The sequence below is a fragment of the Drosophila rhopaloa genome, unplaced genomic scaffold (genome assembly GCF_018152115.1).
Source record: "Drosophila rhopaloa isolate 14029-0021.01 unplaced genomic scaffold, ASM1815211v1 contig_155, whole genome shotgun sequence".
Classification (NCBI taxonomy): Eukaryota; Metazoa; Arthropoda; class Insecta; order Diptera; family Drosophilidae; genus Drosophila; species Drosophila rhopaloa.
In genome coordinates, this window is record NW_025335034.1 from 13,195,673 (window position 1) to 13,222,276 (window position 26,604).

At 36.8% G+C, this 26,604-nt stretch overlaps 1 protein-coding gene and 1 long non-coding RNA gene across 4 annotated transcripts; one reads left to right on the forward strand and one right to left on the reverse strand.

Moving 5' to 3' along the window:
• Positions 1-3,086: 3,086 nt before the first annotated feature.
• LOC108037264 (phenoloxidase-activating factor 2) lies at positions 3,087-20,375 on the reverse strand. 3 transcript variants are annotated; one of them, XM_044457065.1, is made up of 2 exons: positions 20,359-20,375; positions 3,087-4,414 (listed from the first exon to the last, which is right to left on the reverse strand). In XM_044457065.1, exon 2 carries the CDS (start codon positions 4,406-4,408, stop codon positions 3,140-3,142), a length of 1,269 nt encoding a protein of 422 aa, XP_044313000.1. In that variant the 5' UTR covers positions 4,409-4,414; positions 20,359-20,375; the 3' UTR covers positions 3,087-3,139. The 3 variants fall into 3 exon arrangements, with proteins under 3 accessions (XP_044313000.1, XP_044312998.1, XP_044312999.1); XM_044457063.1 differs by lacking the exon at positions 20,359-20,375 and adding an exon at positions 19,850-19,980; XM_044457064.1 differs by lacking the exon at positions 20,359-20,375 and adding an exon at positions 19,846-19,980.
• Positions 20,018-20,821, forward strand: LOC108039520. Its single transcript, XR_001769018.2, has 2 exons — positions 20,018-20,247; positions 20,338-20,821. It is a non-coding gene; the product is annotated as an uncharacterized LOC108039520 (long non-coding RNA).
• The last annotated feature ends 5,783 nt before the right edge of the window (positions 20,822-26,604 follow it).

Here is a 26,604-nt window from a genome sequence, read left to right on the forward strand (position 1 = left end):
GCCGACGCATCCTTAAGAGCTTATGGAGCTTGCGTATACATTCGTAGCAAAACTGCAGAAGGTTATAAAAGGTTGTTGACTTCAAAGTCTAAAGTAGCGCTGCTCAAGACTAAGACACTCCCAAGTCTTGAGTAATGTGCCGCTCACCTTCTCGCAGATCTCTGCCACAAAATCAAACCCCTATTAAAGGTACCTATCGAACGAATTGTTTATTGGTCGGATTCTGAAGTTACGATTCATTGGATCCGGTCTCATCCATCTTCATTGTCCACATTCGTATCGAATGGAGTTGCGGAGATTCAAGAGTGGTCAGGTGAAGCTACTTGGCGGCATGTTCCAACGTAACAGAACCCAGCAGATATTGTATCAAGAGGTTGTGATGTAGACGAAAAGTCTAAAAGGTTTACTGGCCCTGCGTATTTGAAAGAGGAAGATGCAAACTGGCCCCAAAATGCACACTTTGACCTAGATTGACCTACATGAATCGAGGAAGACTGCGGTCAGACTGACCGCTGGTGTAAGAAATTTGGATTTGGTAGAAGTCATCGAGGGATTTTCGTCACACCTTAAACTGCTCCGGGTATTTGTTTATTCCAGAGTTGGCCCAAGTCTTCAGCGATTGAATCCATTCATCCATGAAGACAAGGGGACTTGGTGTCACTTTTCTTTGTTGCGAGTTGGGGGGCGACTAGCTAATGCTCCTATATCATACGATGCCAAGTTTCCATTGTTGTTGACAAAACGCTCCCAATTTGTGCAGAGCTATGTTCGGCATCATCACCATTCCAATTTTCATGTTGCTCCACGAGCCCTTGTGAGTCTCCTTCGACAGCGTATTTGGATCGTAAACGCTCAGGAGGTCTGCAGTCAGATAGTTCGATCATGCATACGCTGCTTTAAGTGTAAGCCTCGACTAATGACACAAATTATGGGAAATTTACCCGCAGATCGTCTCCGTGCTCTCCGCCCATTTGCTATATGTGGCGTCGATTTTTGTGGCCCTGTCTATACGACATTGAAAATTCGTAGTAGGCCTCCGTAAAGTCCTACATTGCGCTCTTCGTTTGTTTTGCGTCCAAAGCGGTTCAGCTAGAAGTTGTTTCAGATTGGCTTATCAAAGGTTCGTTGGGCGCCGAGGATGTCCATTGCGACAATGAGTCGCCACTTCCAGGCCCTTCGAGATAGAATAGAGGAGAAAGCCGACGAGATACACGAATTCGCGTCAGAAAGCGGATGCGAACTTCTGTCCACGGGCTCCGCAAACTGCCAAGTACATACTCCTACGGGCGGTGAGCAGCGCGCTCCTAAGCGCAGAAGACCTGGGGACAGTCCTCGGGGGAATCGAGGCCGTGATGAACTCCCGTCCGCTCGGAACGATCAACACAGACCCAAGCGACGGAGAGGAGCTGACTCCTGACAGGCGGGCCACTGCTCGCCACACCAGCACACCAGCACTCCGGACCCCGGACCAGAAGGGTCTCAGTTGCTTGCGGCGATAGCAGCTTGTCTCGTCAGGCAAACGTTCTGGCGACGATGGTCCCGGGAATATGTCCTGGGCCTGCAAATTCGGGGCAAGGGGCACCAGCAGCAGCCGAACATCCTCGAGGGAGACCTCGTCATCGTGGCCGAGGACAACCTGCCGACCCAACAATGGCTCCTCGGGAGAATAGTCACCAAGCACGCAGGGGAGGACGGCATGTTCAGGATCGTCGACGTCAGGTTTAGCGGAGAAGGCATTTTTCGGGAGCCATTCACAAGTTAGCGCCGCTTCCAGTCTGTTGAAGCCCGATGGGTGTTCAACGGGGCCGGTGTTGGCTCAAGTTATGAAGTTTTCATGAAATTGTTAAAAATTGAAGCATAGTGTAAGTTAGTTTAGGGCGAAGGCGGGAGCACAATAAAGTTCTCTCTCGCTCTCGGCGAAGTTGCCCCGTCTTCGCCAACCTTCGTTTAGCTAGGCTCTAAGTAATTTGTCTAAATAATTGTTGAAATTGAATTGAGCCGTAGAGACTTTATTCTTTTCGCTTTCGTTCGTTTTTTTGCAATTAAAAATTTAAGCCACTATAAGTTTTCGGTCTTTTGTAAATTAGAAAACTATCTAATTTTTCAGAGACTGTCATACATTATATTCACAAACTTTTCGAGAAACCCATCCTTGGCCATACGTTTCCATTTAAAATAAATGAATATTATCCCTTACCTACTAGCGAGACCTACTTATTTTACGTAAATATTATAAAAGTATTCTTTAAAACTAATTTAAACTTAATAAATGGGTTAAACATTTTTAACGTAATTCCGTAGGCTTCCCATAAACTTTGAGCAAAGGCACTTATTTTTACCCTAAACAATAAACGGTACAAAAAAAAATTATAATTAAATAAAGTTAAAAAAAATAATCTGGGAAAAACTCAAATTCATTTTACTTTACTAGAAAAACCAGAATACTCATTTCAAATGCAAACAGACTTTAATTTACGGTGCTGCTGGTATAGACAGGCAACTGTTAAGGCTCGGTAAAGCTTATTCATCTTGTCTTTAGTTTTCAATAAAAATAAAAAGCAAATAAAACGTTTGTAACCTAAATAGAGACAAAAAGAGTCATGCATATACAGGTTCAAGTAATACAAGGCGATTTACCGCCATAAGCGTTTTGTGATGGTTGCTGCAACATAAGAAAACACACGAACATTTTAAAAACAAAATTATGCTCGTGTGTTTTTTTTTTGTTGTTTAAGAGTAGACTTTACTTAGTCACCCATTCCAGTAGCTCAAACAAATAAGTAACTAGCCATTCCCACTGGATCTTAAAGTGCATGTACAAAGCCCTGGTACATTAGGGTTTTGTTAACTAAGCTATATCTGTACAGAGTCTTACCATCAGTAAGCCCCTTTCCTGGCCCATGTTCTATTGACTTTTGAAAACATCAAAAACGTCACCTTTGAAGCAAAAATGTATTAGTAACAATTATGAATGCTTTGCCCCATTATAAAATCTCTTAAATGTTTATAATAATAGTATTAATAAAACAACACCAGGGAATAAACTAATTATTTAAATATATTTATAATATTTATTCAAACAAACATTTTGCATCTTTATGTATATTTCTTTTATTATTTGTTATTGGTTGGGCACAAGTTAAGCAGTATAGACACTAGTTTCGAAACCATTGGCTAACATTTGCTGGTCAATCCAATCCCGTACCAAGGCTACGTTAGCATAAGCTGCTGGCACTTCATCGTTGCATCCAATCCCCCAAGCAACAATACCACTCTGCTGATATCGATTGTTAGATGATATTCCAATAGGACAAGCTAGAGGGGCTCCACCATCGCCTTGACAAGTATCAATGCCACGCTGACCTCCCGCGCATATAAAAGACCTATCCAATGCAAACTTAGGTCCAAGTCGAGTGCTTCTAAGTCGGGCTTGACAAGAATTAAAGTCCACAACGGGCAAAGGCACACGTTTCATTATGACGCTATATTTTCCTAAAGAACCAAATACATCCTTTCCCCAGCCAGTGGAAAAGCATGTGATGGCGGGTGCCGGAACAGCTTCTTGTTGTGGTAAACATATAACATTAATGTGATCATCTAAGTTAAGTGCTTGACTTAGAATAACAAGTGCAAAATCGTAAGCTACGTTTCTGCTTTTAAATTGTGGATGGTTGATTACTCTTTGCACCGTTCTTTCTTGATAAGGTAGACGCTCTTTCGTTGTTTGTGAGTCCCACTCCCCAGCACGGACCGTAAAGGTTCCTGATGTGTGACTCTCAACACAGTGCACGGCTGTCAAAACCACCTGTTGATGTATAAGCGATCCAGCACAAAAATAGCTTAAATTTCCAGAATGCAATAACGCAACCGTCCATGGAAACTCGCCAAATCCAGCTTCATTTTGCGTGACTCCCGATAGAGTAAAATCTAGTCCACCCGTGTTGCGAACACCGCAACCTTTTGGTTGGTTCGGTCTTTGATCCAAAGGCTTGGGATTTAAGGTCTCATTACGCGTCCTATTATCAGCACAACACACGTCTACAGATGAAGGACAGATCGGATCATCAGCGTCAAAACGAATATCTATTTCGCCGAATCCGTCAAACGAACCGTCTTCTGTCACACTAGTCGTTGATGGGTCGCATTTGTAATAGGGCACGCAATTGCACTGTGCAGTTTTGCCACTTATGGAGTTAAAATTTGACTGTATACTTAAAGGATCTATAGGATCAGGTGTAACAACCAATCCGATTCCGCTATTTTGTTTCTCAGGACGACTACTGGGATTAGTGCTAAATATTTCTTCAATGTGTTTCTGTGCGTTCAAGTTCTGCTGAGGAACAGGGGTGCATGGACTCAATGTTAAAATCGTACATATTGCGAGCCAATAATTTGTAAGGCCAGTCATGGCAATCTGCAAAATAAAACAACGAAATAGTTAATTTCTTTGTAAGTTTTCATTGTTAAAATGTTTTTAAACTTTGAATACGTTTTCATTAATTTTCCAAAAGATGCCGGTGTCAAATATAATTAATTCAATTTGAAACCAAATTAACAAAAAACGATTCGCATTTATGAATTTCGTAAGGCTCGCAGTAATTATTAACTTGACCCTAGATTAAATACTGTTAACTCCTAGTACAGATTTTTTTTGTTTCTATAGTATAGTAGTTTTTAAGTCTTCAAATTGTTAAAATTGTTTTTAAATAAATTTTCTTGTGATATTAATTTAAATTCAAATTCAAGACTTTTTAGCAAAAACAACATTTTTACTATTTCTTAAAATTTTAAAAACATTTTAAGTTTAGAAGAAAGTTAAAAGATTTTTTTCTTTAAGCATAATAAAAAATTATCAAAAAATAAAATAATTGATCTTCGATGACTTTGTGAACGGTCGTGTCTTTCGTATTAACCCATTGGTGGGCATATCTTAATTTGTATAAAATCGGTCACATATTGTATAACTTTAATATTTGGTTCGGTTCGCGAACATTAACTGCATTACGTTCCCGATATCTCGCTCCTTCTGTCTCCCCACTAAGTAAAAAGTTCTAAGCGTGCAGTGTCTGCGCTCTTGTGGTACTAACAATTGCTCGCTGATCCGAATAAAATTTTTAATAATAATTTGGTCTGTTACTGCAAAAATGCAGTGTGGTAATCAGGCCAGACTAGTCAAACATGGCTTGTTGGTTGTGAACAAATATAGAGTAGCTCTAAAAACGCTTAGCTGATGACCTCCTCTCTGCGCTGGACTCGCAGTTTAATGGCCGTAAGCTTTTTGATGAGTCTCCTAAGCGCTAAAAAAAGCGATGGTGGCGGAATCTCCTCAAATGTTGCTACGATCAGCAGCTAAAAAAGATTAGGTATCCCCCTGCGGAGTGTGTGCAACTTGTGACTTTTAAAAATTCAGTTTAATCCGCTGTGTTTTCACAATTAGTGGACCCACCCTCCCTCAAGATATGCATATACCAGCACAAGGGAATACACAGTCCAGACTTATTCGTTCCAACTATCTAGCTATGAGTTCGATACCGTTAGCCACGACTTCTTTGGCGTCTTTAGGACATCTTTGTCGAACAAGAAGGTTTAAACCAAAACGACGTTTGGTGTTAATACAATTTTTTATAAATTCGTGTGTACTTCCTCAAAGTTCTTATCTACTTATTGAACACAGAAATAAACAAAAACTTAGTATAAAAAGTTATAACCGAAACCCATACATAAGCATAGACTATACACGTGACTGTTTAACGTTTTAAACAATATTTCGGTGCTGGTTTGTCGTATTTTTTTTCTATTGCCTCCCTTTTAAGTTTTTTATCTTCGTCGTCGGACGCTGTTGGAACGACTTTTCACTCCAACGGTAACATCTCTCTCTCTCTACCTCTCTGAATTTATCTCTGAGGAGTAGAACATCGTTACGGAGTTGTTGGTACGGCAACACACATTTATTGTCTATCCCGTTCAGAGATGTCTAATATCGGAGTTAAAGCCGACCATCCACAGACGATTTTGTTCGTCCAACTTTTCGTCGCACAAGAATTTCATTTGCCCACCAATGAGCGCGAACTTTTTGGCGAACATTCATTGACAAACAATTTTCAGATTAAGCATGTCAGCGGATTATACTTAATCCATTTTTTTAATAGTATTATATTAATAATATAATATTAATATTTATTTAATAGTATTTCCCATCCTTAGTTCCGCATGTTTTTGTTCTTATACACCTCACTTTTTGTTGGCCACAGTGCGGGCATAGAGTAAGAATCTGTATAGACATAGAGTAAGAATCTATATAGGGGTTTCATTTGCTCTGCCGCACCTCTGCCAAAGCTCTGCTGAGAGCCATGTTCTAAGCTAACTTCGGTTTCTCACCACCCGTAACATGTGCGAAGTACAAGCATGGGCATGGGTAAGTATATGGAATTCTCGCACCAATCCTTAGCAATAAGAGCAACCAGTCCAGCAATAGAGGTGCGGGCAGAGCAAATGAAACCTCTATATACATTCTTACTCTATGTTGTCATAATGGTATTCTGTTCGTTGAAAACTGCAGAAAAGTTATCTTGGCTGGATAGCAGAGTATTCCCTGCCATACATGTGATAAAATTTATCATGCAAAATGCCTTGTTCGCGATGTCATCGATAAGAGGAGTGGCTACTACTTCAATGAGTGCATCATATTTCGGTAACAAAGTCCAAGTTAATGACTTGAAGGTTCAACAATTTAAATTTTCATCATCATTTAAGATTGGTATTCCTTGTTCTCATTTTGCATCAGTGTGTTCCGTCAGTTTCTGGCTCGAGGGCATATTCGTAAAAGAGCACGAAGCTAAGAGAAAAAGAATAGTTCAGGGGAAATTGAAAATATCATTAAAGAACTTTGGAGCACTAACACGTCACACGGAGGATCCCTATCCCCTAACCAAAGACCAATATAAACTCTAAGATGCGTAACGCCATACGATTTTTTTGCACACGAATTTTTTGTGCTGGCTTTTCAACTGGCTTTTCGCTCTCTGCCCAAAAGCCAGCGAGAGAGCGCTCTAAAGCCAGCCGCTCTTCTGCACGCATACTGCGACAGCCGACGAATGTATGTGTGCACATGTATTCACAAGCGAAGAAATTCGCTGCAGCGCGCTGTCGAAATATACTATTTATTTTAAAATTATAATATTATTAATAATACTTATTTTGTATTGCCTTTATATTTATTTTATGTATTTACTAATTATTCGAATGTATATTTTTTAGTAATGACCAAATATATCTAAGTATAAAAAAAAACATAATTTATTTCATACATGACTTCACATTGGAATAATTGTCATTAGGGAATTCAGCATGCGACGTGTGAACGATTTTTAGAATTTTTATATTTATGGTATTTTAAATATATGGATTAAAAAATATGTGCTATTTTTATATTATACGTATTATAATAACATTATATAAAATTATTATCATAATATAAATTAAATTTATATAAATATTTGTAAATTAACTATTTTAATTATTTAGAAAAAAGAGAAACCCAAAGGGGAAAAATAAAAAAAAATGGCACCGAAAAAACATTCTAAAAAATATAACATATATATCCTGTAGCTTAGTTTTATAATTAAGCATTCAATTCGTGTTATTATAAATAGTTTAACATATTATAAAATAATAATATTAGCTTTAAATATTTATTAGGTATACAAAAAAAACGATGGATAAAAAAAAATTAATATCTGCGTATCAAATTAAATGTTTCGTTTTAAATATTTAAATTAATTATAAAAACATACCTTTTAACACAAAACAAATAAAACTGCTTGACTAAATAAGAATAGATTTAAATGCAGATTGATAATATTAGATATGATGTTATTCATATTTACTTAAAATATTTTAAGTCATTAAATCAAAGTTTAATATATTTTGTTGAAATTGTATTTAACAGTAAGCATAACATAATCTGTTCGGTAACCATATCTTTATACGTAACAAGAATGTATGTTATCAAACAGCGAGCTTCAAAACAAATGTTTTTTCCTCTCGCTGCCTACTCTTGTTCTTAAGTGTGTATACTCGTACAATCACGAGTTCAGTTCTACTATAACGATTAAACTATTAACTACAAAGCCGCTGCGTTATTCTTTGCCTGGGATAATCCACTATACCACGTGGTTATTTTTCCAACAAAGATTATGGGCCCAGAAAACCGGCAATATATAATAGTTTAAATACAGAGATTCGACAAAGTCATCTCGAGAACTCAAAAAACTGTACATTTTTGTTAAACGCCAATAAATTGTGAAGTGTGGTTCGTTAACAAAATGAGTGTGTCTGCTCAAATAGAAAAATTTGGAGAAGACAACTATGACGTATGGTCGATATCGATGCGGAGCTTACTAGTCACCCAGGATTTGTGGAGTGTTGCAAGTGGAGGCATTACCAAGCCCCTAGACAAGGCGGAGTGTGCCACTTGGGAAATTATTGACCAGAAGGTGCTGGCGTCCCTGATCCTAAACGTGAAGCCGACACAGTTGATGCATATTAAGCACTGCTCAAGTGCATACACGGAATGGAGGAAACTTCGAGAGATTCATGCATCTGGCAGTCCAGCCAAAAAGGTACAGCTCTATCAAAAACTCTTGGGTCTAAATCTGCATAGTGTCAACAGTTATATAAACGCATTTACGGAAACTACCGATAAGTTCGCCGAACTTGATATACGTATCCAAGATGATTTGAAGGTCATCATGATATTGTCCAATTTGCCAAGTAATTGGGAGAGTTTCGTCGTAGCAATCGAAACTCGGGACAAGTTACCTTGCTTCGACACAGTTAAGGTAAAGCTTTTAGAAGAAGGAGCGAGAAAAGAAGAGAGAGATAGGAGAGAACGTACTGATCAAGCGGTATATGCACACAGAAACTTACAAAGTAAGAGTACAGTTTTCAAAAGTCGCGGAAAAGACAGCAAAGACGAAAAGCAGTACGAAAAAATTCAGTTTAATGGAAAATGTTACAAGTGCAGAAAAATCGGCCATCGCGCCAGAGATTGCATATCAGTGTGTGTAAACAAAACGAATTTGTATGGTGTCTTGATTCTGGTGCGACGTCTCATATGTGCTGCAATAAAAACTTATTTAGTACATTTATAGAAAAGAAATCACAGATAATGCTTGCGACGGAAGAGTATATAGAATCTTCGGGTTTTGGCACAGTTATGTTCTGCGCAGAAAACGTAAACATACAGTTGGAGGAGGTGTTGTTCGTTCCAACGTTGCACATGAATTTTTTGTCAGTAAGCCAAGCCGCTGCTTACGGTAAATTCACAGTATTCGATAAATACAAAGCTGTTATCAAAGATGAAAAAGGCAACATTATTCTACAAGCTAAGCAGCGGAATAATTTGTATTTATTCGAAATGAGTTCGCACAGAAATATTGTTTGTATGGCAAAAGAAAATACATTAGTAACGAAATGGCACGATCGGTTCCGCTACTTAAACTTTCAGAGTTTAAAACAAATAGCAGCTCAGAATCTAGTGAAAGGGATTAATATTCAACATGTGCCAACAAACATTAGCTGCGATACATGTAACATTTCGAAGATATGTGCGCTACCACACCCACAAAGATCAGACATGATTTCAACAAGCGTGTTGGAATTAATTCACTCAGATGTCTGCGGGCCCATGAATGTGAAATCATTGGCCGGGAACCGCTACTTCGTTACATTCATAGATGATCATTCTAGAAAAATCCATGTTTACTTCATGCATGCAAAAAATGAGGTACTGCAGAAGTTTAAGCTGTTCAAGAACTACGTGGAATGTCGAAAAGAAAGAAAAATCAAACAGTTGAGGAGCGATAATGGCAAGGAGTACGTCAATGATGAATTCACAGAATTTCTTAACTCTGGCGGAATTAAACGGCAATTGGCAGTACCCTATACACCCCAGCAAAACGGTGTCGCTGAACGGGCTAACCGCACCATCGTAGAGATGGCAAAAAGTTTGCTAATTCATGCAAATCTAGATGAATTTTTGTGGGCTGAAGCCGTTTAAACAGCTGCCTATTTAAGGAATAGGAAAAACACCATTCGAGATGTGGAACAAGCGTTTACCTTCATCTCAGGATTTTCGGCTCACGAGCATTTGCCCTGGACAAAACGTCACGAGGAAAATTCAAACCAAAAGGAAAAGAGTACATTTTCGTTGGATATTCTCATTCAGCAAAAGCCTACCGGCTGTATGATCCAGGGACCAGAAGTATAATTGAGCGACGAGATGTCAAATTTTTTGAAGGTGAGTTTGCCAAGAAAAATTATAGTCCTCAAATATATCTCCGAAGATAGTAATTGGCTCCACGTTTGGCCAACCCATATCCCCAACAGATATACATTCACTGCTTGTTGAATCAGTATGGCATGACAGCATGCCGACCGGCTGCAACACCGCTAGACACTGGATTCCATATCAGCTGCAAGGATAAGAACTGCGTTAAGGTAAATATCCCTAAGTACCAATCATTAATCGGTTCTCTCATGTATTTAGCCGTTCTGAGCCGACCTGATATCGTACATGCCCTAGCAAGCTATCCTAACGTAACACTGATCCGCATATCGAACACGAGACTGCAGCTAAACACTTGTTCCGATATTTAGCCGGGACATTAAACTTGAGTAATGTCTACAAGAAGTCTGGAGGATCAGTAATAGGATTTGCAGACGCGGATAGGGCGAACGACCAACTGGACCGGAAGTCCTACTCTGGATACGCTTTCTTCCCGGCTGGCGCTGCGTTCTCATGGTCTTCAACCAAGCAGAGCGTCATTGCTTTAAGCAGCACAGAAGCAGAATATATTGCCCTTTCAACTGCAGCTAGAGAGGCGATATACCTTAGAAGATTACTGGGGGATATGGGTTGGCCAAACGTGGAGCCAATTACTATCTTCGGAGATAACATCAGCGTACATCATATTGCAAGAAACCCGATCCATCATAAGCGTACCAAACACATAGACATAAAGTTTCATTATGTAAGAGAAAGTTGAGAGCAATTAAATCAATTTAAAACATGTATTTACAGAAGAAAATGTTGCAGATTTGTTAACAAAAGGTTTATGTGAGCAAAAGCATTGTAAATTTGTTAGAGCCCTTGGACTAGTTGATTCCGATAGAGCAGATAATGTATGGCTTAAGCAAAAGTGTTGAAATTGTATTTAACAGTAAGCACAACATAATCTGTTCGATAACCATATCTTTATACGTAACAAGAATGTATGTTATCGAACAGCGAGCTTCAAAACATATGTTTTTTCCTCTCGCTGCCTGCTCTTGTTCTTAAGTGTGTATACTCGTACAATCACGAGTTCAGTTCTATTATAACGATTAAACTATTAACTACAAAGCCGCTGCGTTATTCTTTGCCTGGGATAATCCACTATACCACGTGGTTATTTTTCCAACATATTTGAATAAAAATTAAATTTAATATTTCCATTTTAAAGTTAGCCATGGATTAAAAAATAAAGTGAAATATATTTAATTAAATATCCTTTAAATATATTCAATTTAAATATAGTTCGTTTTGTTTTTGTTTAACAATCATATTATATTCAAATCTATTAAACTTTATTGAAAAATTTTTTAATTTAATAAAGCAGTTTTATACGTTTTGATTTAAAAGTTTTGTTTTTAGCTTTAATTTAAATATGTAAAACGAAACTATGAATTTAATATGCAGATATTAATTTTTAAGGTATATAAAAAAGTTTTACATCAAGCTTCATTGCCATATATACATAAATGCAATTTAAATAATCATCCTGTTCAATCATAGAAGTTCTTTTGACACACAATTAGTTTCTTAGTCCAGAAATGATTTCTGGACGAAAATAGTCTTCTCGAACAAATACGCACACATACGCACTTCCTTATTCGTGTAATTCTATTTTTAGATTTTTACGCTTTCGACTTTGTGCGAGCGGAGAGAGCGGAATTTTCGTCGCCACCAAAAAACGAACTGCATATTGCAAAACCAATGTATGGGCGTTACGCATCTTAGATTTTATATTGGTCTTTGCCCTAACTCTAGAGCTAACTGTAGATGCAGAATTACAGAGCTAAGTAAAAAATCCAAACAGTCTGTTAAACGAATTCGCTGCTTTTGTAAGGCAAACTTTATTTGTTTAAATACTCTTATAAGCAGCTATGACTAGTCCGAACTTTATTCAAGCACTTACATGGCTAAGGCCGTTAATATCTTTTATAATGCATTAAACTCCTTTTTTCATCTGTGTGTTCTGTTATTCGTTATTTATCCGTCTATTTTCAATTAAGTTCCACGGTTTAATAAGGAGTTGTCCCACCTAAATGTTAGGTTCAGACTTTTCAATAAATTCAAATTTGGGGATAGAATCTGACTTTTCTCGATACCTAAGGGCTCGGTCAAATTATACCGTGCTCAACGCCCGTTGTTATAAAAGCTATATGTCACGTTGTAGGGTCCAGTTTTCATAAAATTCAAAACAGTTTTATAAATTTGTAAGCACTAAGCGTAAATTAGCCAGCAATTCTATCACTTGATGCTATTCTACGGCCATTATCGATCTATTGCCCAGTTTTCCCATATTCTTTTTCATTCCTTCCAAATTCGTCTAATTCATACGCCATATCCAAGTCAAACTTAATTTTTTGTCCGAGTTTAAGCGAAAGCTACAAGTAAAAACAGATTTTATTTATTAACACAGCCCGGTTTTACAAATAAATCATCTTCGTCCGCTTCATGTTACTTCATTTATTAACGTCTGTCTTTAGTTGTAAGTCATTTACCAGTGCTTATATATATATAGACTTACAATACAAACTGGTACCGGGATAAAGTACCAAATTTAAACGGCTAGGATTACATTGCAACGTGCCAATTTGAAATATGGGACATATACCCTAAATGGCAACTCTTTGTCTTCCGACTGAGGTTTATTGTACGGAATATTGATTGCATTGAAACAGTACAAACAAGAGAGAACGCTATAGTCAAGTGTCTCGACTATTAGATACCCGTTACTCAGCTGTTCCAAAGTCATCCGTTAGATGGCGCTATTGCAAATGTAGGCGCTAGCCAGGCCTAAGCGTTTAATGGGTTTTTGGGCGTTAGAGTGGGCGTGGCTAACTTTTATTAGGCCAATCGATAGGTATTGACGAAACAAATACATATCAATTAAAATTTTCATAATAGCATCAAAACTGTGGCCACAGCATGTGGCTTGTGGGCGTCAGAGGGGGCGTGGCACCATTTTGAAACAAACTTGCGCTGCGTAGGAACTCCCAAAATCTACATGCAAAATGCCAATCTTGTAGCTTTTATAGTTTCCGAGATCTCAGCGTTCATACGGACAGAAAGACAGACGGACAGACGGAGAGACGGACAGACGGAGAGACGGACAGACGGACATGGCTAGATCGACTCGGCTAGTGATCCTGAACAAGAATATATATACTTTATAGGGTCGGAAACGCTTCCTTCTACCTGTTACATACTTTTGCACGAATACAATATACCCTTTTACTCTACGAGTAACGGGTATAAAAATGTCTACTACAGTAAAATAATTTACTTTCCATAGCCAACCGTACAACGATGCTTGGTAGGACTTTTACTTTATGTGCCAAGTAGAATAACTAGAAATTCTATTCTCCTTATATTCATTATTATTATTATATAATTTACCAAACGACTATATATCGATTTCATGCAACATTATTTTACTTTTTATTATTTATATACCCTTACAGAGTGTATTATATTTTCAGTCAAATATTGAGTTTTAGTAACAATTGCAAGAGTACTTTCCCAATACTGTAATTTTTATTCCTGTCTAATTTTAAAAATTCATAATAAAAATATTTTTTCATTAAGTTCTGTAAAAGACAGCTTTTTTTGTTTGTTAGAAAACTTGTTATTTTTCTAGTTTTTACGATATCAACAGGCGTTAACCGGACAGTAATTTAAGAGTGAGAAAATTCCACATTATCAAAGTTGTGCAAATTTTAGAACACAAATTACTCATTGTATCCCATAAAGTAACTTGGTACTTTTATAGAATTACATCTTAGTTGTAAAATAATTGTTAAAAACATTGCCCACAAGTCATGACATAAATAAATCATGGAAAGACATGGAAACTTTTTTTTAATAAAGAAAAATTTCACAAACACATAAAAGAGGCAAAGTCTAAGTTTTCCAAAGCCGTGACTAGCAATAAAAGTGAGACCATATGTAATGAAAGTAATAGAAAAACGTATGGCTAATTCCTGGATAATTCTAGAGACTATGATCCGATCCTGGAAGATTAAAATCCATGTTAAGTTACATTATAATCCTGATCCAAAACCAAATGAGAACAGAAATTTGCGCTCAAAAAAAAAAATAAACCCCAAAATTTTAACTTTATTTTTTCTTAATTAAAGAAAAAAGATCCAAAAATGAACAACAAATTATATATTTAAGAAAAACAAAAACCATTTTATATCCGTAGGGCCTAATTTTATTTGCTCATTTTTTATATGTGTGTTTATATGTAAAATTATGTTTAAAAAAGTTTTACTTCTTATTGAAAGTTCCAATTTATTACAAATTATATAATTACTAAAATATTTTCTTGTGAAATAAAAAATTATAACCTTCCAAGAAAATGCGTGTCAAATATTTGGACAGTCTAAACTCAAAAATATATAATCAATGTTGTTTGGTGACACCATACGATTTTAGTAGCGACAATGGCACAAAACGATGTTTTCGAAGATAAATAAGAACTTGTAAGAACTAAAATAAGTCATTATTATAAACATTTTATTTTTCATTTGAAATAGAAATTTTCAATTAATCGATCAATATTCATTTTATCCGTCGGTTTTACTGGCCGGACAAGTTACGACCTCTCAAAGGGGCCCAATTTGCATTTCTGTTGTGATGCTTGTGTCGAGGTTGCGAACGAGATGAAATCGTTCATGCACCAAACTAAAGGGGGCTCCTCTCTGCGCTGGATTCGCAGTTTAATAGTCGGAAGCTATCCCCTAAGCTCAGAAAAGCCGCTGGTGGTAAGCAGCAAAACTGGAAAACCCCGTAACCGCAATCAAAAGAACAACGGTGCGTTCTGGCGGATCAGCAGCTGATTGCAGCAAACCCTTAAATGTTGCTAAGATCAGCAGCTAAAAAAAATCGGTATCCGAACAATCCGTAGTAGAATGCAGGCAACCAGGGACTTCTAAGAATTACGACTTTTTCCGCAGTGGTTTCACAATTAGTGGATCCACCTATCTCTCAAAATGTAGCTACACCGCCACAAGGGACCACTGAGTCCGGACATCCGGCTCAAGTTGGTTTTGCAGAAACAATGTCTGCTCCACCAAAATCCCATTCAGTGGTTCCACTAAAGAAACAAATTTTTGTTTCTCGGCTTTCCTCTGATCAAACATCTTCTGATGTATTGTCTTATATACAAGACAAAACTATAGCTGACAGTATTAGTGTAAAGGTGGAAAAGATAACTGTGTTTGAAGACATATTCTCGGGCGACTTTTGGCCGGATAATATGATTGTAAAAGTGAGAGTAAAACTTCCTAGTCGAGGCCAAACCAGTGTACCAATATCAAAAAACTAACTTCTAACCTCCTTCTTTCCTATCAGAATGCAAGAGGTTTGCGTATCAAGCTTACTAAATTGTATTCCGATACCCTTTCCTTTGCATCTTATATTATTGTTTTTCCAGGTAAGTACACAATATATAGGTATGACCGTCCCTCTAGACGGGGTGATGGAGTCTTAATTGGAGTTGATTCAAACCTCACGCCTGAGGAGTTATTTTTATATGAATTCAATACCATTGAATTTGTTTGTGTAAAGTTATCGCTTCCTGGTAGCTCTATATACATAACTTGATCATATATTCCGACGTTGTCTGAACTTCCTGATTATTTAAATCACCTTTTCGTTATTAAGTCTGTTGCAAATAAGCTTTCCGATAGGGATCAGTTGGTGTTTCAAGGTGATTTTGATATACCTGGAGTTACCTGGTCCACTGAGGATAGATCGAATGTCTTACTATCTATAGCACAGCATGATTTTATTGACGGCCTGCTTGACGTATCTTTATCTCAAGTAAACCATGTTCGAAATTCTTTAGGTCGCCACTTGATTTGTGTTTTGTATCAAATCCTGAAGGTGTGTTTCTGTCCAGAGTAGCACCACTCACGCAACCTGAAGATCCATACCACCCTACAATCGAACTTTCATTTGATACGGGTAGAGTTATAGAAGAAAAATCAGAAAAATCATCCAAACGAATACATTGTTTTCGCAAGGCAGACTTTCTGAGGCTAAATAATTTTATTTCTGGCTTTAATTGGTCTGATCTTTACTTATGCAATAATATGTCCGATGCAGTTAATGTTTTTTACACTGCAATAAACTCATTTTTCAATTCCTGTGTTCCGTGGTACTATCCTTCAATTTTCAATACATTACCTTGGTTTAGCAAAGTGTTGACACACTTAAGAAATGTAAAGTCCAAACTTTTTAGGAAATATAAAAATACCGGTTCTCAATCTGTTTTTACTAGATATTTAAGTGCGGCTTAATGCTCAGTGTTATAATAGTTACTTATAGCGTTGTAAGGTCCAGTTCTCTCAAGACCCGAAACAGTTTTATAACTTGGTTAACACCAAGCGAAAACACGACGGCAACCACAGATCAGGCAATAGCCGATTTATTTGCCCAATTTTTTCAAATGACTTACTCTACTTTAGATGATTCATCACAGCCTTATTCTTACACCACATCCAAGTCAAACCTCATATTCTGTCCCACTTTAACAGAAAACTCTCTTCTTTTAGATCTTCTTCGTATTAAGCCTGTTTATTGCGTGCTTAGGTATTGCGCTAAGGCCCTGTGCAATCCTCTTCACAAGTTGTTTACCTTATCACTAGAAACTTCACAATTCCCAAATATTTGGAAGGAATCATTTGTTATTCCTCTTTTCAAAAAGGGTGACAAGTTAGAAGCCAGTAACTACAGAGGTATTTCTAAGTTGTCAGCTATTCCTAAGCTTTTTGAAAAAATCATTACTCCTCATTTGCAGCACCTTTGCAGATCAATCATTTCTCCGTGTCAACACGGATTTATTAAACGTAGATCCACAATCACAAACCTTCTAGAGCTCACTACATCTCTATATATAAAGCTATCAGTAAGAAAACTGGGAACCCACGCAGAGCCAAAACCACTGGCTAAAGATATATATATGCATTTTTATTACATTCTAATAACTTTAAGCTGATTTGCTAAGATTTATTGGGGCTCCCCAAGTGGCCCCAATTGCTTCCAATTGGAAAAAAGGTAAATTTTCTTTTCTAAACCGTTTAACCAATCGAATCCGTGTTTTCGCCAAAAAGTAGCTTAAAACATTATAAATGTTTAAAAAATTTGACCGCTTAGATTTAAGGCTTTTTACTATTTTTAACACCCGTTCTAAAATTACAATTTAGCCAAAAATATCTTCAAACGTCGAAACATGGCGCTTCTAAACAGAGTATCAAAAATTCCTTCGGTAAAGTTTTTCCTTAAGCTTTAACGATTCATTTGATGGTTTCACCAAAGCTCTAGCTATCTTCTAATCAAAGCCTACTCTTCGCCTAATTAATAGGAAAATTTATTTGCATAACCGTGTATTTTGGTGTATAACCGTATGTGAGCAATAATATTATTATTTTAGTTCGCCTTTCTCGGAATTTTAATTTTTTCTATAGAATGTGCAAATTTGTTGATATCTCTGATGTTAACTTAAAAATTTGGTGAGTTATGCCAGTTAGTATTGTTTTTTACTATTCTTAATTAGTAAAGTCATAAATGATTTACATTTAAATGAATATTTGGTTATTTATTAATTATGTGCAGTTGTGATATACCAATTTGCATAATTGCATTTTGTACATATATAAATGCGTTTTTGTAGTTTTTAATCTTATTATTCGATATAAACATTGCATAAATTGCTCTATTTAAAAAATATTGTCTTAATATTTAAGAGCTTCCTGTATGGAGACAGATATAATGCAAACATAAGACATCGCAAGCGAAGCTGCGGGCACCCTGCTAGTATGTGATAAAAGGCTTCAATAGTAGTTTTCAAACAGACGTCATTTACACTGACTTTAGTAAAGCATTTGACTCTGTAAATCACTTACTTCTTGTTCAAAAACTTGACCTGTTAGCTTTTCCAGTTGATCTCCTTAAATGGATCTCTTGTAAACGATCTTGGCGTTCTCTTGGACCCTAAACTAAAATTTTCAAACCACATTTCGTCCATGGTTAATAAAGCCAGAGGAGTGCTTGGACTTATTAAAAAGTGGTCAAAAGAATTCGATGAGCCTTATGTCACTAAAACTTTATTTATTTCGCTAGTCCGTTCGATTCTGGAGTATGGGTCTCCCTTCTGGAGTCTAGAATACGGAATACATATTGTTCGTATTGAATCAGTACAAATAATTATCAGTAAATTAAAAAACAACTGCTAAATTTGATTTGTATTGTTTTTTAATTTCTTTGTACAGCGGCAGACTTGTCTGGCCAAGGTAGTTGATAATATATTTTAACGGCTCTTTCCCGCTAACACGATATTCGAATTTTAAAGCCTAGTACTCAGATCGACGAAAACTGTCCGCCACTCAAGAGAGAGAGCGAGAGGCAAACAGCTGGCGTTCACTTTTCGTGAGGCTTTTTTCACCTCGGTACTCAGATCGACGAAAAAATACCAGAAAATTTCTAGGCGTTGCCAGTCTGCTGAAATGAACTTTGGGTAAATCCTAGCGAAAAGAATAAAAATAGACGGAAAAAATCAAAAAACCAGTAAAAGTCGATTGCAGAAGTTTACATGTGAGGACAAAATAATATTAATACTATCTGGGGTGCCTCTTGTCAGAGCAAAGTGTTTCTTAGGTCAAAAATGTACGAAAAAACACAATAAAAGTGCTGCTAGGAACTTTAAAATAGCAAATAATTATCAGTAAATTAAAAAAACAAACCCAGCTGATTGACAATACGACCGTAGCACGCTTAATTCTGATGAACTCTCGAAATTTTGGTCACACTTGAAAGATTAAAGTTTTTACGCTAGCGTACTCGTTTGTCGATCTGAGTACTAGGCGATAAATGTGATAAATCTTGTTTTTGTTAATAAATTTTCGATTTAAGCTTGAATTGACCGGAATGACATTTTTTATTTTGCAAACAATTACTTGAGATACTGTACATACATATTTAATACAAACTTTTTCGAAGATATTTACAATTTTCTGCGTTCGGCTTGAGAAAAAAAATATGCCCCCAACTTTTACAGTTCCTATGCTCCATCCTTTTACTTAGCCTTATATAGGAATTATAACTGCACCATTTTTTTTTAAAGAATTTCTTCATTTAGTTATATATGTATGTATATACTAGCAAACATACAAATGTATGTATTTTGAGGGGCTCGGAATACACGCATGTCATTTTTAAAGTTTAATATGTGTACATATGCACATTATATGAATACATATATGTATGTATGTACATATGCGCCGTTGAAAAGGTCAATGAAAAACTGGTAATTAATATATATGGTAATATTAAAAAAAAACTTTAAAATAATATTACACTAATTTTATAAATAACACTTGTTAACCCGATGGTTACTTTATAAATATCTCCTTTCATTTAACTTTTAACTATAATGGTTCTTGTAGAAACGTTTGGTTGGCTTTTTTTGACTCGTTAAAAATTAAAATTAATTAATTTTTTTTTTAATTTACCTACCGACTTCTTATTTACGGAGAAATTAAATCAGATTATTACTAATTATTGTTCAATAAATGTGGATCGTTCCTTTTCAGTTGATCTGAACACGGAAAAAGCTTCGTGACTTTTGTTAACGAGAGCGCAAAGCAAATGAAATAATTACATACATGTACATATGTGTTTTGATGTGCCCATGCATACATATGAAAAGACGAGCTCAAAGCTTTCATCCAATGTCACTAAGTTCAAAACGTATTTTAGGCATGAAGCGTTTAGTGATAAGAACTTGAAAATGGAGTTCATAGCTAATTTTAGCGACATAACTCAAAAATGTATATGAAGAAAGTTAATTGCAAATAACAAATATAGTGTTAGGTATACAAGAAAATGTATTTCTTGACAAACTGGTTATTTTGGTATGTATTTACATATTTTTAAGTATTTACATACTTACATATGTACATACATGTATAAATTAATTTAATTTTTCATTTTTAACAAAATAGCTATGAAAACAAAATAATGACCTTCTATTGTGCCTCAGAAGTCTTTCTTTGTTTTCGGGATTGTTTTTATGTATACTCTTGCAGAGGGTATTCTAATTTCAGCCAAGAGATTGCAACGCAGTGAAGGAGACATTTCCGACCTAATAAAGTATATACATACATATGTATGTACAGCTGTGTTCACCGAAATAGCAGTGCTTACGACCTGCACGTTTAAGATTAAAAAATACTATTACAAACACTACTTTGTTAACAAGATTTTTCATAAAGTCTTATTGTATTTAATTATTAATAATAAAACAATTATTTCATTTGGGTAACTTAAACACTTTAGAAGATATAGCTAATAACAACAAAAAAAAGTATATATTATGCTGTTCATTGAAATAGCAGTCAAAGTAAACAATTAACAAAAATGTAATCAACTTCAAAATATCTTATAAATAACCTAATCCTACTGAAATACAATTTGTCTATGATCTAATATTTTGTTGAATAGCCTTTACTAGCTATCACAGCCTCAAACCTACGTGGCACGGAGTCCACCAATCCTTGACAACGCTTGAGGGGAATCTATCTCCATGCCTCCTGCACAAATTGCCAAAGCTGCAGCTTAGAAGTCGGGGACTTCTTCGATGCGTAGCGCTCGATGTCACCCAACAAGTTTTCAATAGGATTTAAATCCGGGGACTGTGCTGGCCATTGCATTTCATAAACTTTTTCTTTAATAAACCACTCCCTGGCCACCTTACTGGTATGTTTAGGATCATTGTCTTGCTGAAATGTCCAAATTAAAGGCAAATCTTTCTCAGCATACGACTGCATGACAGTTTTAAGTATTTGTGCATATGTATATTACTCCATGATCCCATCGATCATATGTATGGGACCTACACCGTTGTATGAAAAGCATGCCCATACCATGATTTTAAGGTCACCGTGCTCTACTGTCTTCAGTGTATGGTTTGGGTGGTTCTCTGTATTTGGAGGTCGACGATAATATTGTCTTGATCCTTTTCCACCAAATAAAACCAGTTTGGGCTCATCTGTCCAAAAAATAATACGCCATTTGGATAGTGGTCAGTTCAAGTGGCTTTTGGCGAACTCCAACCTGGCTTTTATATGCCTTTTACCAAGTAATGGCACCTTCCGTGAACTTCGCTCATTCAAATTTTTCTCAAGAAGTCGCCGGCGAATGGTCACATCACTGATCCCCAAGCCAATATTCGCTTTTATATCCCTAGAGGAAGCAAAAGGATTAGCTTTGCTGAAGCGTACTATGCGTCGGTCCTCTCCAATTGTGATTTTGCGAATCCCACCTCGTTTTTTTGGTTTCGGTTCATATTTTATGGCATCGGACAACATCTTGGCAAAACATTTCAATAGGCTTAGAATAATTTTATATGTTCTGCCCTCCTTTCTAAGCCGAATGATCTTTTCCCTTTCTCGCTTGGAGCATTGAGGTCCTTAACCCACTAAAGTGAAATTTTTTGCAATGTAAAAGTATATTGTCGTATTAACTATAATAATGAACTCAATTAAACTCCCTTTTCACAACATGACAAACAATTTCTGCACTTTTCGCGAAACAAAATCAAAAACTGCTATTTCAGTGAATAGCCAAAACTATTGGTACGTTTGAAAAAATATCAAAATAACACAAAAATAAAGCGAATCTAACGAAACTTTTGCCTATTTCTTATCTCTATGTTCCATTTTACAAAATCAATGTGCAATAGATCAACTAACAAAAAGGAATATTCCAAAAAACCGTTTTATAGTTGTTCTTCTGTCGCACTGCTATTTCTGTGAACACAGCTGTACATACTTCAATTCGTTTGTAGAAACCATTATGCAGGGCCTGTAAAAAGGCTGTTGGGTGAATATCCTTACCAAAGTCCTTCTTATCATTAACTTTGATACGTGTTGAGGAGATCTGGGGGTTGACATTGTCCTTTTATACGATCCTTACGCTTTCCTGGCCACTCAAAGCCATGGATTTGCCAGTGTGCCCTGCATTTTGCAACTGCGTAAGTCCTTTAAAATGTCGCAAAGGACTCCGAATGGGAAAAATGGCTTTTGGGCATCCTTTCCCAAATGTTAGCATTGGATTTGCATTGATCCTGCTTATTAAATTTTAATTTTTGGACACATATGGTTGATTTTATTTTTACCTTGTAAAGTCAAACAACTTTTCCTTTATTTTAAGGCACTAAAACAATTTTAGCAATAAAATATATCTTTATACCATTAAGATTATAGAGGCAAATATGATCATTTAAAAAAAGTGGCCAAATCGATAAAGCTTTAACAAAATAGTTAATTAAAACCCAAGTGTGCCAATAATTTTGTTCAGGGAAATTGGGCCATTCTTTGGTTTTTTATTTTAAATAAATTATTTATAAAAGATAAATTAATAAAGTCACTTGTATTTAACAATAAATTAATGATTCTATCTAAAATTATTTTGTTATATTTTAATATCAGCATATTAGAAGAAGAAAAATAGCCTTAAAGTTTAACATGCTTGCTGTGCCAATAATAAAGTTTGTCACTGTATATTCTTGATCAGCATCACCAGGAGTGTCGATCTAGCCATGTTCGTCTGTCTGTCCGTCCGTCCGTCTGTCCGTTTCTACGCAAACTAGTCCTTTAACTTCAAAGCTATCTTCTTGAAACTTCCCAAAAGTTGTCTTTCTATTGCAGGTAGTATATAAGTCGGAACGAACCGAATCGGACGTCTATATCTTATAGCTCCCATAGAAACAATCGGAAAAAATTATAAAAAGTATAACGAAATCTGTTCGTCAGCTATGGAGCGAGATCAAACAGCTGGCGAACACTTTTCGTCAGAGTCTTTTTCTGAACCACGGTACTCAGGACGACGAAAAAATACCAGAAAATTACATCCGCCCTTGCAGAATATTCTGTAAACTATATTGGTTGGCCAAAAATAAAACCCATAAAAAATCCCAGCTTCCTTACTTTAAAAACAGCAAAGTTATGGCATTTAAAATCATTCAGTTATATGGCTATAGGATATAGTCGGACGATCCTTATGAAATTTGGCAGTGTCGCCTCGTTGACGGTCAGACAGATGACTGTCTGTAAACAGGTAAGGCCAACTATTATATTTTAAAATGTTAACGACCAGGCTAAAGAGTCTGGAGTGTGTGCTGTGATAAATTAAAATGGTTATCTTGAAATGCATATGATCCAGAGAAGCCAGTATTAGTCGTTTGCTGTTTCAAGCCAAGGTACTGTGAGGACATGGCTGATTTACTTTATGTTCACTTTTTGGTAATTTCAGTCATGTGTTTTTAGTTAATTCAGAATCTTAGCAATAACAAGAAAGGAAAGCTAGATTCGGGCGGAGCCGAAGTTGATATACCCTTGCAGAATACTCTGTAAATTATATTCTCCAAAATTATTCATATTCCCAACTTTAAAAACACCAAAGTTATGCCATTTCCAATCGTTCAGTTATATGGCAGCTATAGGATATAGTCGGCCGATCCGTATGAAATTTGATAGTTCGGATTGATTGGCCAGAAAACACCAAAGTTATGGCATTTCCGATCAATCAGTTATATGGCGGGTACAGGATATAGTCGGGCGATCCTCATGACATTTGGTAGGTCGGATTGATTGGTCAAATATAAAACCCATAGAAAATCCCAGCTTCCTAACTTTACAAACAACAACGTTATGGCATTTTCGATCAATCGGTTTCGATCAAGCTATAGGATATAGTCGGCCGATCCCGGCCGTTCCGACTTATATACTGCGTGCAAAGGAAAGAAGGATGTGTGCAAAGTTTCAATTTGATAGCTTAAAAACTGAGAGACTAGTTTGCGTAGAAACAGACAGACGGACAGACGGACATGGCTATATCAACTCAGGAGGTGATCCTGATCAAGAATATATATACTTTATAGGGTCGGAGATGTCTCCTTCACTGCGTTGCACACTTTTGACCAAAATAATAATACCCTCTGCAAGGGTATAAAAATACGTATCGGTGTCATCTCGGCGTTCAGGAGACACTATATTAACTAACTGATAGTCCAAAGTTGTAGTGTTATAGACTTCAGGATCCGTGCTGAAAGATCGATCAGTTTTTTATTGCCAAGAATGAAACGGGATATTATTGGCCCATAAAAGATTTTAAACTTTCTTGTTAGGGAGACAGCGGGAGATGTCCAAACTTTAGAGGGTCGTAAACGTAGCTTGGTTGTAGCTGCCTTTATAATATTACAAAGCAAAAAGGACGCAAGGGAAAACAAAATAATTTGTCTTCGAAGTCTTAGATATGTAGCTACGAGCAGATATGAATACAGAGTGTCCATAGGCTCAGTAGAAAAAGCGTCTTAAAATTCATCATCACAAAATCGCTTAAAAATCGGCCCAAACTTAGAATCAGTCAAGATATATTTTTTATAGTCAGCTTCCGATTCCCCTCGCTTAACATTGACTGAAATTATAATACCCCCTGCAAGGGTATAATTAGGTTTAAAGTTAAGTCTGAAGAACACGCCAAAGTTATCTCGTTTCTGATCGTTCATGTATATAGCAGCTATATGATATAGCCAGTCCCATCTTTCACCAAAGCTATGGCATTTTCGATCAATTAGTTATATGCCAGCTATAAACCAATTTATAACATATAGTTAGCTGATCCTTATGAAATTTGTTAGGTCGGAATGATTGGCCAAAAATAACACCCAAAGAAAATCTTAACATCCTAACTTTACAAACATCAAAGTTGTGGCGTTTCCGATCAATCAGTTATATGGCGGCTATAGGATATAGTCGGCCGATCCCGGCCGTTCCGACATATATACTGCGTGCAAAGGAACGAAGGGTGTGTGCAAAGTTTCAATTCGATATCTTTAAAACTGAGAGACTAGATCGCGTAGAAACAGACAGACGGACAGACAGACGGACATGCTTATATCAACTCAGGACGCGATCCTGATCTAGAATATACTAGGTTGTCAAATAAGTCCCTTCCGCTCTTTTGCTTGTTATTCAATGCTTTATAAAAATTGATAGAGTGAACAGCTTTAGCTAAAATATCTGCCGTTTTGTTCGATAATGTGTTCCCATTTAGACGGCAACTTCATAATACCCCCCTCGTAGAAACTTCCCTCCTTGTTTGCGAAAAACTCTGACAGCCACTTTTCACAACCCTCTCTTGAGCCCAACTTTACACCAGTAAGGGCATTCGCCATGGAAAGGAACAGGTGGTACTCACTTGGCGCTATGTCCGGGCTATATGGTGGAAGGGATAAAATCTCCCATCCGAGCTCCCGTAGCTTCTGACAAGTCGTCAAAGAAATGTGTGGTCTGGCGATCTCCTGGTGAATCACTACACCCTTCCTGTTGGCCAATTCTGGTCGCTTCTGGTCGATCGCCAGCTTCAAGTGGTCCAGTTCTTCGTAGTAGATGGTAGAAATAAGCGTCTGGCCATATGGGAGCAGCTCATAGAGTATGATTCCCCTCCAATCCCACCAAAAACAAAGCAAAACTTTTCCGCTTGATATTGTCATATGTGATCCATTTTTCGCGCCAGTTACCATCCGCTTCAAAAATGGGTCGAGTTCATTCCGTTTCAACAGCATATCGCAGGCGTTGATTCTGACTAACATGTCTTTTTGTGTCAAATGCGGCACCCAAACATCCAGCTTTTTTTTGTATCCAGCCTACTGCAGATGGCTTAAAACGGTTTGGTGACTAACTCCTATCTCCTCGGCGATGTCACGAGATGTCACATGCCGGTCTAGCTCGATGTTTTCCATGATTTGATCGGTATTCGTCGTCACAGTTCTTCCGCCGGCTGGCTTATCCATGGTGTCGTTTTCACTGGCTCTGAATCGTCGAAAACATTCCTCCGCGGTTCGACGTGATAGAGAACCATACCCTAAAACACCATTAATCTCACGGAATGTTTCTCTAGAGGATTTACCTTTTATGAATGCATACTTTAAAACAGCGCGAATTTCGGCGTTAGCGAACTCCATGTTTACACATGTATAAAAACCAATAACCTTGTTATGAATAGCGTCGTATTGTAGGTTATGTCAAGACCTTTCAATCGATATATATTATTGCCCGATACCGATATGTAGCGCTTTGCACAAAGCCGCCAAATTCAAAAACCAAAAAAAAATCGGAAGGGAGATATTTGACAACCTGATATATACTTTATAGGGTCGGAGACGTCTTCTTCACTGCGTTGCACACTTTTGACCAAAATTATAATAC